Genomic DNA, 17,639 nt, shown 5'->3' with positions numbered 1-17,639 from the left:
TATTCTAATCGTTCTATAATTCGAACTTATTCTCAGTTCCCACCAGGAAGAAACCCTCTTGAAATACTCTCTATAATTCGAAATTTCTCTGTTATTCGAACAAATAAAATTCCCCGTTCGAGTTCAAAAGAGATTTTACCAACCTGGAAAAGTAAAAAACTTACCCCTTCAAAGCTTGACAACTGTGATTGTGATCCTGGCTGCAACATTTTGTGTTGATTTGATGACGACGAAACCTCAACAATTCTTTCTACTACTAGGGCTGCACGGTCACATGATTTAAACCAATCAATAGCATCCGAACGTGAAAGACCATCCATACGTCGTGCATTGATCTCAAGGACACGATCACCTAAAGAGGAGGGAGCATTGATGGTGTTTCGTTTTTATTTTATTTGATGTTTTAAAAGCAGTCTGGCGGCTATCATTGATTAAGCCTTTGAATAATTCTCCTATCTTTGATTAGCCTATATCATAGGCGGTTTTAGACCATGTCGAACTTGTCAGAGGAAGAGATTTGTAATTGTAATTTCATTGTCTTTAAACGAGCGTTGCACTCTTTCGCATTTTACCGACGTAATTGCTCTATTGTCTTAAATCCGTAACTGTATATATGCTTATTTCTATTCAATTTAGAGGGAAAAACACAATCATGTGCAGATTTCCTGTCAAGAAAGACATTGAAAAAATTTGATCGTTCGTCATCATTCAATTGAATTGGGAATTCAAAAACTCATTCTATAGTTGATGTCTTTGTAAAACTTATAATCTTGATTCCCAAAAGAGCGCTCAATCATAAAAAGTTGATTGTATGCAGTGACATATAAAAAAATCGTGTACTAAATACATGAATCCAATGAGATAATACAAAAATACAGAGGAGTCACCATAACTGAAACAACGATAAAACAAGTTAAGGTGACATTCGAGTTATAGAGGTTCGAGCTAAAGAGACTCAACCATATAGTCAGATCGCATTCAATTTTCATTTATGAAGGGTGCACTTTTAAACCAGTGGAGTACAATGTTGACGTGATGAACGCCAACAATAGAGAAATACGTTGTATTAGAACTGTGAGGTCGAATGCTGATGTGGGGCATCGCACCTACTCTCAGCTCCCAGAAACTTTTCGCCTAAATCACATCACCCAATCTAAGTTACTCATACGCTGAGTTGGCGGTGACCGGGGGTCGAACCAAATACCCTGGGATTCTAAGGCGAATGCTCTATCCACAGAGCTACCCGCCTACGGTAGGTAAAGAGACATACATGACAATTAAACCTAAACAGTTTAACCTACCTTTTCGTATGCGTCGATCAAGATCAGCAGCACCGCCCGGTAATACAGCTTTGACGTAAATACCACCCACCTCTACTCCGCCCTATAGAAAGAAAAGATCATGGCTTGGAACTCAAAAAGTTAAATCATTGAAAAGAGGCTTCGAAAATTTTGGACGTGTAAAAACAACGTGTTGTGTTATGAGCTCCCGATATCCTCAAGAGTTAATCTAAAGTCAATCTGAAAACATGTAAATGTCTCTTACTGTTAGACTGATGCCAAAGCTTCCGTTAATCTTTGTCAAATCAACCACAAAAACATCTTGGATGGAGCGACGGTTCCCACCATCAGGTGGTGGAGGCGCCCCACCAGGTAGTTGTGGCTGATAAGGGTCACCACCAGGAGGGAGCAGGCTACCACCATGTGGGTTGTTGGTCCCTTCTATGATCCCATGATGTTCTGTATTGGGAATATGCTGCATTGAAAGATTGATACCGTGCATAGCTGATCTGAAATTAGAATATTCGGGAAAATGTTGAATATCCAATTGTACTATAAATCCGAAGGCAGTGCCGTAAGAAGCATTCTCATATTGGGGGGGGCTGAAGTTTAGTGACAGGGAGTGGGGATTTTGAAAATTTGAGCTCTAGATTGCTTGAAAATTCACTCAAAACAATGACAAATTAAAAAAGAAAAACCATTTTTGAAAAAATTATTGGGGAGGGGCATAGCCCCCCTTACCCCCCTAGTTGCTACGGCAGGGTGTTGTCATGTTTAGATAAACCAAATAATTAGAAGTGAAGTATTTGATGTTTTATTTATTTTAGACCCATCAAAATGCTTAAAGGGTTAAAGGATTTCCAAAATCGAAACCTTTTTCAGATCAAGTGAACATTTGTAACATCTTCTTTTTTACGTTTCAAATTTTTAGTGGAACCGTTTTGTTCCGATCCGTAAAGCTTATTTACAATTTTGCCATGTCCAGAAATTCAAATTGTTAACTGCCTTTCCCTGCACTTTTTAATATCCCTTGAAATCTCAAATAGACAATAAAGAAATATAATAGCATACTTTTGTCGGCTTGTAGGTAAAGACTTTATGGAATCAGATCTCATGATGGAATGTCCTGGGTCACCATTAGCCATGACGTTGGGTGCAAGATACTTTTCAGCCATCAAAATAACAGGTGAGGTCGATCGACGTATGATGTCCAATGCCTACATGGTCAATGTAATATGATATAGTAATATGAAGAGTGTGAAAACTTATTCGGGTAAAAGGGAGAACTTCGTTACTTTTGTAAAAAATTGAGAAATTGAGGTTTTCCACCGGTGAAAAACTTCGTCACTTGCCTACAAGTTTTTTCACTTTTCCCAGACAAATTTTTCTCCAACTACCTGACTGTGTTAGGTGTTGAAAGAAAGTGTTTTTGGGTATTGAAAACTCGAAAAAAAAAAAATTACCATTCTGACGAGAAAGATTAGTAAATTGGAGAATCAAAAAATATAACTATTTCCAACCATGTGTTTGACTTATTATAACTATCAAGCAATAAAAAATAATGCAATATAATAACCGAGCCAGCCTTAACGTAGTGTCGGTTGGTCGAAAAATAACTTCATTATATTATTTTATCAACTTTCCATCCTATCGTAAGGTTAGCAGGTGACAGTTTTACCGCTCTATAACTTTTGAGCAGGTACAGGTGAAAACCTTACAAGAAAACTCCTTTAATTCGAACCCATGTAATTTGAAAAATCATGTAAATCGAACAGATTTTCCGGTCCCATCAAGAAATTTTAATCATGTAATTCGAATTTTCGACTTTTTTGATTGACGAAGCTATCGAAACTCTCAAAAAGATGACTCTTTTCGAATCATGAACGTCATCCCATTGATTCAGAAGACCTCCGAGGAGATTTCCAAGAAACGAGAACAGAAAATGAAACAATCGACATTCAAAGACTTTTTTTGAAAAATTATGAATTGACTTAAATTTCAAAGCATGTCTGTGTCTGGATTATTTATACTAGTTTTTTCACTATTCTACTCTAGCTCGAAAATACAAAAATAGTTCAAAAATAAACCTGGGAAAGTCTTTTTCCATCAAATCAGGTCAAAAATATGAAAACTCATTTAGTTCGAAACTCATGTAATTCGAACAAAATTCTCGGTCCCTTGAGAATCTGAATTACATGAGTTCAACTGTAGTACCAAGCAACGGCAAACCGACATGTTATTAAAGGCCACCAAAGCTGGAAGAAATAACAATACAAACGTTTTGTCTTGTTGTTGTCTCCAAACTGATATCGTTAACCGCCACAATTCGATCACCTGAAAAAGAAAGAGCGGATTAATCTTCAGAATTAGCCTTATTACGTCAGCGACGAAAAAATAATAAGCCAATAAGGGCCGGCATAAAAATGTCTGATAAGGTAATTATGATATACTGTTTCGGAACCATTGATGCAATGCTCAAAAAGAGGTTATAGTCGAGACCTTCAGAAAAATATGGGTCGGTCGGTCAGTATAATGAAAATAATATTATTAAAATCTAGGGTCGGAAGTCAAAATCTAGAAAATTTGTGACGTTTTGAAGCAGTAGACCTTTTCTTATTTATCGATGAGCAACTTTTGAAGGGAAAGTGGAGAAATCTAAGGGGGAGAGAGGCGCCATACCCTACCATCGCGTCTGACTGTGTTCGCAGAGTCACAACTACTACTTTAATTATATACTTACCAACTTCAAGCCTTCCATCCATTGCAGCCGGACCATTAGGATTGATGTATTTGACGAATATTCCTCCCAAATCCAAACCACCCTATAACGAAATGCGTATATTCTCGCCGTATATACTTGAAAGACAACTAAATTCCAAAAGTTGCAGTATCCACTAAAGGAGAAAAAAAATTATTAGGAACTGCTCAGGACCAGATTCGGGCTCATTTTTTCCAAAATGGATTTGGTCCAGGTTACAAGAGTGAAATGACGTCAAAATATCTTCCAATATCCTCCGTCATTCGTACTTAGTGAATTGAAACCCGAACCCCGACCATCGATTTTTTGGCGTAAGGGTTATTTATTCGGAGTCTTACTGTAATGCTGAATCCAAGACTGTCATTCTTCTTGTTTAACGTGATCGAGATGAAATTCTGAAAAAAAGAAAAGCAAATTATATTTTTGTGACGTAATTTTCGAAAAGGGACATCGCAGTATTCTAGGCTTCTTGCCTATAATCGATAGAAAAGTTTCCAACTAATATAACGGAAGTGTACGAGAGGTCTGCGAACCAGACTTCAGCATGCCAGAAGGCCAAAGCGTTCCTAATACCCCCCCCCTGTAATAGAGGTTTTCTCGAGACAGAAAAGTGGGGCGGCACCCAAAACGAAAAGCTTTATTTCCACAAGATTTAATGCTATTTCAAAAGTAATAACGAAATAAAACCAGTCGTAAAAATTATTCTAGATTTTATGAGTAATACTTAACGGCTCAAGTTTATATCTATCATGTGATTTCAAAATTGTTGTCTTGTCAACAGTACCGTAAGTTAGTCTAATGTCGAGACCCCTCTTCTAATTTCGACATCCTTCCTTAGGGATAGGAATAATAGGAAGGTTGAAATCACTGATAGAAGAAAGATTTTTTCCTCTCTGAACGTTAAGCAAAGACAATTTGTTTCGATAAGCGATTCCGACTTTCCTATTATTCCAATCTCCAAAGAAGGGTGTCGAAATTAGAAGAGGGATGTCGACATTAGATCAACAGGTATTGACAAGTATTCATTATACCTGATTAGATCGTAGGACTTTTTCGCGATCGATGTATATGGTACCTCCACCGGCAGCAGGGATTTGTTTGAACCTTTCCAACACTAACGTACAATTTCCAGTTGTCTGCTTCAGCAACTCTAAGATCTAAAAGTGAGAAAAGAGGAATATTTAGGTCAATGATAAAGATTGACAACCATAAAAAATTAATTTAATTAACGGCATTTAAAGATCTTTCAAGAAAAAGACGAGGGCTTCCAATATTTTGTTTGGAACTTTTTCAGAAAAAAAATCTTCTCCCAGGTGGATAGCACCGACTTAGTAGCATCCAAAAATGGTATAGTTTGTTAAGTTTAGTCTATGTCTAGATCTCGAGATATTTCGATCAAAAAATTATCTATAATTTTTGCTGAGTCAGAAAAATTCGATCAAATTTTTGCTGAGTCAGCAGTATTTCAGCATCGAGATTAAGACATCGAAATTCAACAAACAATACCATTTTACCACTAAATAACATTATATGAATGTTGAAACAACGCTGTTTCCTCTGAATTTGTCCACTTATCCTTGATCTTTTCGTTAATTACTGAGCGCTAAATAGTTAGGTTTCAAGCACCCAGTATGACCTATGTAGACATGATACTTAATTCAAGTTTAAAAAAAAATACCTTTTTCCGTGAGAAAGTTTCTACATTTGTTTGATTGACTTCAATAATTCGATCACCTGAATGAGACGAAATAGTTTAAATACGAGCATAAGAATACTATGGCGCACTAGTGCACTTGTCGTATTATTCATCGGTTTGATTCCCGCAAGATTTAAAATATTTCACGTGGATTTAATACCGCCGATCATTCCAAACTCTGTTTAAAGTAGCCCTGTAAACGCCAAAAAAGCATTCTTATAGTTTTTACGTTGAAATTTAATTTTAATTTCGCGCGGTTTCGCGTGTTATATTTCCGCAAAAACGCGAAATCAGAATCTCGCGAAAATTAATTTGATTTGATTACGCAGTTCTTTCAAACCAGAAAAAAAGCGATAGAAATGAATTGAAAACTCGGAAAAGGTTTGGTACACGCATACTAAAACATACATCTATCTATAAAAAGGAAACATGGCTTTTTGCAGTGTTTTGAAATTTCATCTGTCGTGAGCTTTTAAACCACATTATTACATAACGACAACCATCAAACGTCAAACATAACCAAGCATTGATTTAACTGAACAAAGTTCGCAGCTTCAAAATAGAACGTTTATTAGTTTAGCTTTGCTCGTTTTAATTGTAATTGTGTATAAATGAACCGAGGAAGAGAAAGAGAATGCAGACATTAGATTTTCACTTTCAAAGAAAGGTTGCTGATTTTTAAAGATGCATCTGTGTGCGTATTTTCAAATAACCGTAGCTATTTTGATAAATATCCATCAGTCGATAGCCGGATGTCTGAATAACCACAACTATCAATTCACAAATGAATGGAAGACCAAAGATGGCTGGTCAACAACAGCTCACATTCAGGCTAACTTTGATTATCAGTTACAAGAGGGTTGGGAACTAATGATGGAATTCCAAGAACCGTTAACAGAAGATATTCAAACTTGGGTGACCTCTGGTTTGAAAGGAACATCGGGAAAACGGAAAATTATACTGGGAGCGGTCTCGTGGAATAAGATTTTGAATCCAGGAAGTTTTAGAATGTCTTATATCGTCAGTTTTAAGAATCGTCAACATCAAAACCATCTGAAGTGTGTTGAGTTCTGTGGTGTGAAAGTAGGTAAGCAATATGGCAAATTGAAGCTTCCCATTTGACATACAAGGTTCTTCAACATTCATACATTACAACAATAAAAAAATTAACGTCCAAAATTGTTGAAGCCTTTAGATGTTCTTAGAACTTTTTGAGTTTTAAGCCCAAAAATGCTCTAAAATATTCTTTATCTCACCATTTTGTAAGTGTTTTTGTGCAATATCTTATTCTTAATAGTTGATCAGTGAAGTCTTATGTTCATGTATAGTTTAGTCTTATAAAAAAACGTTCAATTGTGGATATTTTTCGCTTTTTGACGCGAGAAACAAGTTGGTGTGATTGAGCTAATTCCCAGTTTTCAACAATGTTTTTTATACAAACTGTTTTTGTTTTTTCAACAGGAGGGAATTCGAACATTTGTGATCAGAAGCCTGGTGGAGGATCCACCACCACAACAACAACACCAGCTACCACAACTGGAAGATCAACAACATCTCCACCAATAGTAACAAAAGCAAGAACCCAATCGCCGAAATCATGTAGACCAAAATACAACTATGAGGAAGTCCTCAAGAAGTCTTTATTATTTTATGAAGCTCAGCGTTCGGGCATTCTACCCAAAGACCAACGAGTAAAATGGAGGCATGATTCAACATCTAAAGATGGCATTGATGTAGGTCTAGATCTTACAGGTGAGTGAGCATGCGCATATAAAGCAAAATTGAGCGGTTCTAAGTGTAAAAATAATTTCCTCTATAGAATAGAACTTAGTGTCTATGATGAATGATCTGACCGATTTTTTAATAATAAAGTTCCGCTATCCGGGTGAAATTTTTTTTACTCAAATTTTCTTTTCTAATTTGTTTGGTTTTCCTTTTGACCTTTACTGTAACGTTTCTCGTCTTTTCACTAACGTTTTACATCTGGCGATTGCTAGAACATGAAGGATTGAACTCGTAAATTTTGCTTAAAAACGTCTACATGGAAAATATGAAAATATGAGTGTAAAAACGTAGCAAAACAAAATATAATTAAAAAAATAAAATACAATTTTTCAACATTTGATCTTTCTACTCTAACAGGTGGCTACTTTGATGCAGGAGATTACGTTAAATTTGGTTTCCCAATGGCTGCCACCATCACAAACCTTGCATGGGGAATGTTGGAATTCAAAAGCGGTTACACATCATCAGGACAATACAAGCATGGATTGGCGGCTATCAAATGGGGTACGGATTATTTCATCAAATGTCATCCGGAAGCTTATCGTTTCATTGGTCAAATCGGTAACGGTGATTTAGATCATAAGTACTGGGGACGACCAGAGGATATGAGGATCAAGCGGCCGTCTTATGAAATCAATAAGATGAAACCTGGTTCTGAGCTTGCAGCTGAGACTGCATCAGCACTAGCCGCTACTTCAATGGTCTTTCGTGATTACGGGGATTCAGGCTATGCCGATGTCTGTTTATCTCATGCTAAACAACTGTACGATTTTGCTATGAGGTATAGAGGGAACTACCACAAAGCCATCCTAGATGCAGCCAAGTTTTATAAAAGCTACAGTGGGTTTAAGGACGAATTAGCTTTAGCTTCCTTATGGTTATATCGAGCTACGGGCCAGGAAAAGTACCGCAAGAACTTCTTGAAAGAATTTGAGAGGGAAACTTTGTCGCAGAGCCCTGGCGAATATTCCTGGGATAATAAATGGTATGCTGTTCAAATCTTGGCTAAACAAATGAAAATTGCCAACAAAGATTACACAGCTAACTTCAAATCCCTACTTCAACAACCAAAAAAGACTGTTAAAGGGTTATTTTTCGTACAGAAATGGGGAACTTTGAGACATGCAGCCAACTTAGCCTTCCTGGCTCTACTCGCATCGAAAACTGAAAAGAATAACAAATCTTTCTACGTTGATTTTGCTCGAGGTCAAATCCACTACATGCTTGGAGATGCAAGCAGATCCTATGTTGTAGGTTTTGGTAAAAACCCTCCAAAGCGACCACATCATGCTAGCAGCTCGTGCCTCACAACTGGCACTTGTGACTGGACCCAATTCAAATCGCCGCGGCCGAATCCTCAGATTCTGTACGGAGCCCTTGTTGGAGGTCCAGGTGCTGATGACAGATACAAGGATAAAAGAGAGGATTTTGTTAAAAATGAAGTGACTTGTGATTACAATGCTGGCTTTCAATCAGCTATTGCTGCGCTAGTGGAATTTTCTCAAGAAGGACAGTGTTAGGATGCTAATTAGCCGGGGAGCACTACTAAGCTGATAGGGATGTGTCACTAAAAGTATTTAGATAGCAATTTTTAGCAAAATCTAAACAAGAAAAACTCAATCCAAACCCTATGATAGATGAAATTTGAATCCTTTTTTAACTTTTTTCTTTCTATTATTACCCTTAAAAGTGGGACTAAAAGTCATCCTTTCATTTTTCCAAACTATGGCTATTTTACGACCATGTTAAATATTTTCAAAGCCTCAAAAATGGGTACTAGCCAGCGGTACCCTATTTTGCTAGGGTCGCCCTATGAAATATGAAATTCGTTCTTTAAAAATTTGTCGTTCTTTTTGTCGCTTCTTAATAGTTATTTGTCGTTCTTTTTAGATGATCTGGAAACGTTAGATGAACAGTCTCTATAAAAACATTTATTAGGCGAGACCAATTTGATTAGTTGTTTTAAGGGCCCGACCGACCCTGAAATTCCAAAAATCGAAATCAAATAAAATTGATATCGGTAGTACATTTTTATCTTCATTGCTTTACAGACTGTTTTTGTACCTTTTTATTTTCTATTTCGCATTTTTTTAAGATGTAGCAGTCTTTGGTGCCTTTTTAGGAGGTTTTAACGGTGAAATTCTACTTTGATTTTTATTTTTTCGCCGACCGACCGACCGATCTTTTTTGGGTATCTTGGCCCTGAAATAACAAATTAAATTGACCTCGCCTTAGAGAAAAAAAACGTTTAGAAATTAAAATAACAAAAAAATGACAACCAGGACTTTATATTTTTGTTTTGACTTTAGTAAAAATTCACATTATTTTTAAAACACTGTGCAAAGATAAAGGTGTATGTTGATAAAAAGGGGGAAAAAATTTGAATTTGTTCTCATCACATTCTCAATTATGATTATTCTTATTTTTTTATGGTTTTGCCAAAATTCAGCCTCGTCTTTTTATACAATTGTTCGAAAAACAGAAGTTACGAAATTTCCGCCATTATGGAAGCGAGCGTTCGATCCGCGGAAGAAAAATCAATTTTTAATTTTCCCGTTTCTAAATATAATTCCACTGAATCAAACGGGCTAAATTATTAATCATAAACTTCTATTGAGCATGATGAAATTCGATTGAATGTGAGAACATTTGTTTATATTTCACTAAGGGGAAAAATATTCAAACTTTAGTAGTATAGTTACTAAAGGAGTACGAATCTATTAGTGGATGTCAGTGCAGTCTACAGAAAATCAGAGCCTAATCCACGAGTGGTTCAATCTTCAAATAACAGTTATTGATTTGGTAGATTCATTTTAATTGATTATATACAACATTTCTGTATTACTGGACAACCATATTGCCAGGGCTTTAACCGCATTATAACCTTATTTTCACCAGCTTATTACCTTATTACGTTATTATCAACATTATATAACAATCATATTACAACAAAGCAAGGATGGTTAAAACCAAAGCAAGTATGGCCTTACTACTGCAGTTATTGCCACTACTGGTATTATACATTACGTTTTCAACGGGACAGTTATTAACACAACAATATCAATCTACTTGCTCGCCAGATGACTTTTATCTGAAAAGGTATCCTAAACTTGGCTTTCATGCATTTGAACCTGTTACAAAGTACGGAAACAACATCACCCGTGAACAAGATTGCTTCAAGTATTGCCGTAAGCATAACTGTACTATCATATTTGTATGGTCACGAGCGACAGGCTTAAAATGCATACTTTACCATACTTTAAACGTTGATATTTTCACTGCAAGCGGGCGAATCACGGCTCACCAAAATCATATAGCTTTTTATGCCAGAACATCGTGTTCTCCTGTCCACCCAAACAAACAGTTAGTACCGGTGATATACGAAAAAGCGGCATCTTGTTCTGATATCATTGAAGCCGGTGGTTCATACAGATCCGGTATTTACCAAGTCGGCAATGCATACAGGCCCATTAATGACAGATATAAATTCATATTGTGCGATATGGAGGAATCTGGCGGTGGTTGGACAGTCATACAAAACAACGAACCAATGGATGGACGAAGTTTATGGACGAGCTTTCTGAGATATGGTAATGGGTTCGGGAATTTGCGAAATGTGTTTTGGGCGGGCAATAAGTACATACACGATTGGACGAAAAATAATGATACTGAACTATTAATTAAATTATTTGCAGATAATGGAGATACATACAAAGCATTTTTTCGTACGTTTTATATTGGGAATGAAACAGAGGGCTACCCATTGACCATCGGTGAATATTCAGTCGCAGATTCAACACTGGCCGGTGATTCTGATCTTATCCAAAGTTCGTTTGCTTTTCACAATGGTCAAAGATTTTCCACCCCCATAGAAGATGTAGAAGATGATGAGAGATGTGCCAGAGAATCACAAGGCGGTTGGTGGTTTGGAACCTATCCAAACTGTACCAGAGTATTTCTTAATGCGAAACATGAAACTGACATTTGCTTAGATCCTTTGAACGCATACAAAGCGATTTATTGGACACATACGACACCGACGTGTTATACTAAATCAACCATGATGATTCGAAGGCGACTCAAAGCTATCGATATTTGAAAACTGTATTTTGGTAACTTAAGGTTTTGTTTTTAAATAAGAGTGATATCGTTTGCTCACCCATCAATTTAAATTCACAAACTTTTTCACATTGGATCGACACGGATGTGGAGCAAGATTGGTCAGAAAGAGTAAAAGAAAAACATTATTTTACTTATATCAACATAATATAACAATAGGCAGACACGTCTGTCCTGATATGAAATATGTGTCTGATATGAAACGGGAACACTTGAATACATATTATAAATCATTTATAAACCCTTTCAGACGAGTTGGTCACTGGATGGCACATACTCTAATGACCATACTTTAAACAAGGATATTTTGAGAACTATGCCTTTCCAAGAACTTGTTCAGTGCGAAATATTCTAAAAGTGAATTTCTCTCGAGCTTTCCCTTTTACTATAAAGTCTGTAAATACATAATCATTGTACAGTATATGGCCCCCAAAACGGAGACGGCCCCCAAAACGGAGGTTTTCATTAAAATGAAGATTCTGACTTGTAGATTTATCAGAATTAAACTATTTTTGTTTATTTTGAAAGAATGATGGTTATGCTTAAAAATGAGCATTTTTTTGCTGGTTTGAGACAGATTCAAAATAACATATTTGCGTCTAAAGGATATATTTTAACACCAAAATTAAATTCCGTTCGATCCGCGGAAAGCAAAAATCAATTTTTAATTTTCCCGTTTCTAAATATAATCCCACTGAATCAAACGGGCTAAATTATTAATCATAAACTTCTATTGAACATGATGAAATTCGATTGAATGTCAGAAATTTAATTTGAATTTCACTAAGGGGAACAATATTCAAACTTTAGTATCGAAAGAAATTAAATATTGTAAGGGAAACAAGAAAAGGTAGTCAAGAAGATAAAAACAGAAATAATTTCAATGAAAAGATTTACTACATTCTAGACAGGAACAATCATTTGACGAAGGCGAACGCTCTCGAAAGGACTAATATTAGATTCGAGCTACATAAAACTCATCAGGAAACCTAGTCTGAATCACAGACCTCAACAATACCGCAGATAGTATAGTTACTGAAGAAGTACGTTTCCATTATTGGATGTCAGTACAGTCTACAGAAAATCAGAGCCTAATTCATCATTAGTGGTTCAATCTTTAAATAACAGTTATTGATTTGGTAGATTCATTTTAAATCAATTATATACATTACAACATTGCTGTAATAGTGGACAAACCATATTGTCAAAGTTTTAAACCACATTATAAGCTTATTTTCACCAGCTTGTTACGTTATTATCAACATATTATAACAATCATATTACAACATAGCAAGGATGGTTGAAACCAAAGCAAGTATGGCCTTAATACTGCAGTTATTGCCACTACTGGTATTATACATTACGTTTTCAACGGGACAGTTATTAACACAACAATATCAATCTACTTGCTCGCCAGATGACTTTTATCTGAGAAGGTATCCTAATCTCGGCTTTCATGCATTTGAATATGTTACAAGGTACGATAATAACATCACCCGTGAACAAGATTGTTTCAAGTATTGCCGTAAGCATAACTGTACTATCATATATGTATCACGAGAGACAGGTTTAAAATGCACCCTTTACCATACTTTCAACGTTGATATTTTCACTGCAAACGGGCGAATCTGGGCTCACCAAAATCATATAATAGCTTTTTATGCCAGAACATCGTGTTTTCCTGTCCACCCAAACAAACAGTTAGTACCGGTGATATACGAAAAAGCGGCATCTTGTTCTGATATCATTGAAGCCGGTGGTTCATACAGATCCGGTATTTACCAAGTCGGCAATGCATACAGGCTAAGCCCCAATCAAGACAGATATAAATTCATATTGTGCGATATGGAGGAATCTGGCGGTGGTTGGACAGTCATACAAAATAACGAACCAATGGATGGACGAAGATTATGGATGAGCTTTCTGAGATATGCTAATGGGTTTGGTAATTTGCGAAATGTGTTTTGGGCGGGTAATACGTACATACACGATTGGACGAAAAATAATGATAATGAACTATTAATTAAATTAGTTGCAGATGATGGAGATACAAAGCATTTTTTCGTACGTTTTATATTGGGAATGAAACAGAAGGCTACCCATTGACCATCGGTGAATATTCAGTCGCAGATTCAACACTGGCCGGTGATTCTGATCTTATCCAAAGTTCGTTTACTTTTCACAATGGTCAAAAATTTTCCACCCCTATAGAAGATGTAGATGATGATGAGAGATGTGCCATAGAATCACAAGGCGGTTGGTGGTTTGGGACCTATCCAAACTGTACCAGAGTATTTCTTAATGCGAAACATGAAACTGACATTTGCTTAGATCCTTTGAACGCATACAAAGCGATTTATTGGACACATACGACACCAACGTGTTATACTAAATCAACCATGATGATTCGAAGGCGACTCAAACCTATCGATATTTGAAAACTGTATTTTGGTAACTTAACGTTTTGTTTTTAAATAAGAGTGATATCGTTTGCTCACTCATCAATTAAAATTCACAAACTTTTTAACATTGGATCGACACGGATATGGAGCAAGATTGGTCGAAAAGAGGAAAAGAAAAACATTGTTTTGCTTATATCAACATAATATAACAATAGGCAGACACGTCTGTCCTGATATGAAATATGTGTCTGATATGAAACGGGAACACTTGTGTAAAAATAAAACCTTTAACTTAAGTAAACATACTAATACATATTTTAAATCATTTATAAACCCTTTCAGACGGTCACTGGTTGGCACGTATACTCTAATGACCATTCTTAAACGAGGATATTTTGAAATTATATAATCTAAAAGTGTATTTCTCTCGAGCTTGTCCTTTAACTAACGTAATTATTGTAGTAAAAAAAACCTAAATAAATTGTTAAAATATCATATCAAATAGTCTATATATGTTACATATTCAAAGTACCAAGGGTGATTGATAGATACTTCTTTAAAGGTCACGAGGTAGCTTAAGCAAGAACGAGGAGATTTATTGAAATTTGAAAAAAATAGGATTTTTAGGGCGAAAATGTTCTTGGATATTACGTTTACTTCTTTTTGGCAAAAAATGCTGTTATTAATTGATTGAAACGAATAATAAAGGCGCTTAGTGAATTAGTGATCTGGGGAACATTTTGATAATTTTCTTTTTAGGCGGCGATTCTCCTGAGATGGACCGCTATAGGAGACACTAACTAATTTATCTATTCATCTTTTTGAGAATTGATATATGACTGAAACGATTTGGAAAAACCCACAGTTTTGACCCTTAATAAAATCGAGGAAGGTAAAGATGCTGATTTAACATCTCCAGTGCAGAAAAACACGGTATACATATAAACTTGCGACTGCTACAACGCTACCTATAACATTTAGCGGAAAGACTTTAATAAATTTACTTGAGTTCATTTTATAACAAAAAGAAGGAAATTTCAAAGGATAAAAAATGGTTCATCCATTGAATACAAAAATTTCAAGCATTTGGAAAAAAGCAAAAAAATTCTTCAAAATTTGAGGTTCGAATTTACGCATTGTAGAGTTCCACAAACTCTTTATCATATTCAACTTAAAATTGTCTCTAAGAAATTCAGTGACTTCAGGACGATTTTCTTGGCTACCCGAAGATACGTTCACATGTAAATAACCATTGAAAGTATTTAAGCCAACCATAAAGCCGATACGCGTTTGAACAGTAAAGTAATGATTCTTTAACACAACTTTCGTATCTTTGTTATCATCTTTGATGATGTCATCAAGGTTTCCAAGGTTACTAAATGTGCACGAAATCGGGAAACAATCCACTAGGCTAGGTGTTAGTTCACCTTTTGCCAATAAAACAAACATGGGTTCCGCGTTAGTAATTTTGGGATTTGGCCTATTGTAATCCTTAGACTCTAACATAACTTCATCCGCCATTTTAAATAAATCTTCTTCGTCGTCAAGGGTTACGTAACGCATAAAATGCTGACCGTTGTGTTGATAATTGCCGAAAGGCATTGTGGGACCGTTTACTCGATCATCAAATTTCCGTAAATCAACAGGGTAGAACATTAAATTCTCTACTGGTATCCTATACCTCGATTGAGTCTTCATTAGAGCATTATACAAGAGAACCATTAACACGCTATGTACTGTTTTACCACGTGACTTACAAGCACCAATCAAAGCTCGAGTTGTTTTTTTGTCCAATAGGTATGAACAATAGTTATGATAGATGTTATCAGCTGGTTCAGGTTCACCCCATATCCAGCGTGAGAAATACTGTTTCCAAGCTATGATGTTTCCTAACAAACGAACTTGAAACGGCATTGGACGATTTGATAATGACATTTGTTCGTTAGTAAAAACGTCGAAAATTTCTTCCTGTGATCTAGTGAAATAGATCGTCTTCTGGGTAGGAACTTTTCCATTTAAGCATGGAATGACTTGGTTACATATCAAATTAAATCCAGCTTTTCCATCACAGATTGCATGTGAAGCAGCAAATATCAGGGTGTATGAGTACGTATCTTCTTCATTCGAAGATGTTCTCAGCCATACAACCCTCCATAAAGGTCCGTTCTTATAATCCAATTTCCTCTCCAGAATTTTCGATATCACTTGTTCCCAACTTTCTCCATCAGCCAATCGTGAAATCTCGTCAATCAACATCCAATCAGATTTCAAGATTTCTTCACTCATTGTTTGGAAGAAATAATTTCGACCATCATCGTTCGATTTAACGCATGCGTGCATCAGAAAGTTCAGTTTGCTTGCTTCTTCAAATGCATTTCGAACTTCCCTAATTCCAATTTCTCTTTTTGACTCGATTAAATTGATTGACGCATAAATTGAAGTCTCGATGTCCCTGTTTGACACCAATAGTAAATGTTCGGTGTGTCCAAGTAGCCTTCTAGTTGATGGACATACCACTGGAGTGGTCAAACTTGCCATAATTTTGAGCTTACGTATTCTTTATTTTTCTCACTGAAATGTAGAATATTACAGTAATAGTGCAAGATCGTCTAAAAGAGGAAGATTTTGTGATTGTGTAATTCTAAAATAAATGGAGAATTTATCTTTGATTAGTTTTCCCACATAAAGTCTTGACCTCCCTGTTTACGCTTTTTGTGTTATGTAATAGAAATTCTATCAAGATAACCACAACACAATTTTTAATAAAAACAGGCCAAGTTCAGAATGATTATTTGTGGCCGTTCAAATTATTCTTACTAAAACAGTAATCGATTGAATAAAATGATTGGCTGAGGGGCAATGAGCAGTTTTGACCACATCCATGAAGGCACTTTGATCGAGAAATAATTACCAGACCCCTTCGTTGAATGCGGTCTCGTATTTGTACGGTACAATAATATGAAATACAGCATTTATGTACGCGTTTTGAGCCAATCAGATCACTCATATTTTTCATGTTGACGATAAAAGAAATAATTTTGTAAATGCGCCGAAATTGAGGAATAAAGTCTTGCTTTGATTAAGTTACGATCAGTTTTATTGTGATCACTTTGGCCAGGCGCATTGAAGATATCTTATAAGGATAATTTGGAAATATTTGTTTAATTTGCTATAAAATGCTGTAGATGATATCTACTAAAAAGTGCTTAAATATTCTATGGAAACTTTATCTTTAAATTTAAACTTTCGATGCAATGTTTATTTATGAGCTACAAGTTGAGCTCTTTTGTCCTTCGTTCGGAAATCAGGCTAAGAAAACACCACCCAGTTTGCTTTTAAATAAAATTTCTATTGTGATGAATTAAACACTTTGTTTTGCCTGCAAATGATAAGGGTTTTACTATTTCTACTGATAGGGATTTTGCAACTGTAGTAGCTTTATTTACAAGAAGTGCTACAGTTTTGGACAGAAAAATAAAAACATAAGTGCACGTAAAGTTAGCAACAAAAGCAATGAAACAAATACGCCCTTTATACTTTATTGTTTCACTAAAGTTGAAAATCCGGTGAACAAAAATTTGTCCATCGTAAATGATTCT

The 17,639-nt window shown here is 35.8% G+C and overlaps 2 protein-coding genes across 2 annotated transcripts in view; one reads left to right on the top strand and one right to left on the bottom strand.

The window, feature by feature from the left end:
* Positions 1-17,639, bottom strand: part of LOC136808512 (tyrosine-protein phosphatase non-receptor type 13-like) — a 48,433-nt gene that overhangs the window by 13,210 nt on the left and 17,584 nt on the right. The window contains exons 18-26 of the mRNA XM_067065038.1: positions 5,717-5,772; positions 5,070-5,195; positions 4,377-4,433; positions 4,021-4,102; positions 3,559-3,614; positions 2,352-2,497; positions 1,546-1,789; positions 1,302-1,383; positions 165-352 (exon numbers count right to left, since the gene is read on the bottom strand). Coding sequence (XP_066921139.1) covers positions 165-352; positions 1,302-1,383; positions 1,546-1,789; positions 2,352-2,497; positions 3,559-3,614; positions 4,021-4,102; positions 4,377-4,433; positions 5,070-5,195; positions 5,717-5,772 — 1,037 coding nt within the window. The remainder of the gene's footprint in view (positions 1-164; positions 353-1,301; positions 1,384-1,545; positions 1,790-2,351; positions 2,498-3,558; positions 3,615-4,020; positions 4,103-4,376; positions 4,434-5,069; positions 5,196-5,716; positions 5,773-17,639) is intronic.
* On the top strand, positions 6,373-9,149 carry LOC136808532 (uncharacterized). The gene is made up of 3 exons (XM_067065062.1): positions 6,373-6,821; positions 7,196-7,486; positions 7,877-9,149. Exons 1-3 carry the CDS (start codon positions 6,419-6,421, stop codon positions 9,037-9,039), a joined length of 1,857 nt encoding a protein of 618 aa, XP_066921163.1. The 5' UTR covers positions 6,373-6,418; the 3' UTR covers positions 9,040-9,149.

This window comes from Clytia hemisphaerica, unplaced genomic scaffold (genome assembly GCF_902728285.1).
Source record: "Clytia hemisphaerica strain Z4C2 unplaced genomic scaffold, Clytia hemisphaerica genome assembly, whole genome shotgun sequence".
Classification (NCBI taxonomy): domain Eukaryota; kingdom Metazoa; phylum Cnidaria; class Hydrozoa; order Leptothecata; family Clytiidae; genus Clytia; species Clytia hemisphaerica.
This window is presented reverse-complemented; position numbering and strand designations above follow the sequence as displayed.

Coding starts and splice junctions, on each gene's coding strand:
- LOC136808532 (XM_067065062.1), top strand. CDS start 6,419: ATGCATCTGTGTGCGTATTTTCAAATAACCGTAGCTATTTTGATAAAT. Junction 6,822..7,195: donor GTTCTGTGGTGTGAAAGTAG/GTAAGCAATATG, acceptor TTTTTTCAACAG/GAGGGAATTCGAACATTTGT. Junction 7,487..7,876: donor TGTAGGTCTAGATCTTACAG/GTGAGTGAGCAT, acceptor CTACTCTAACAG/GTGGCTACTTTGATGCAGGA.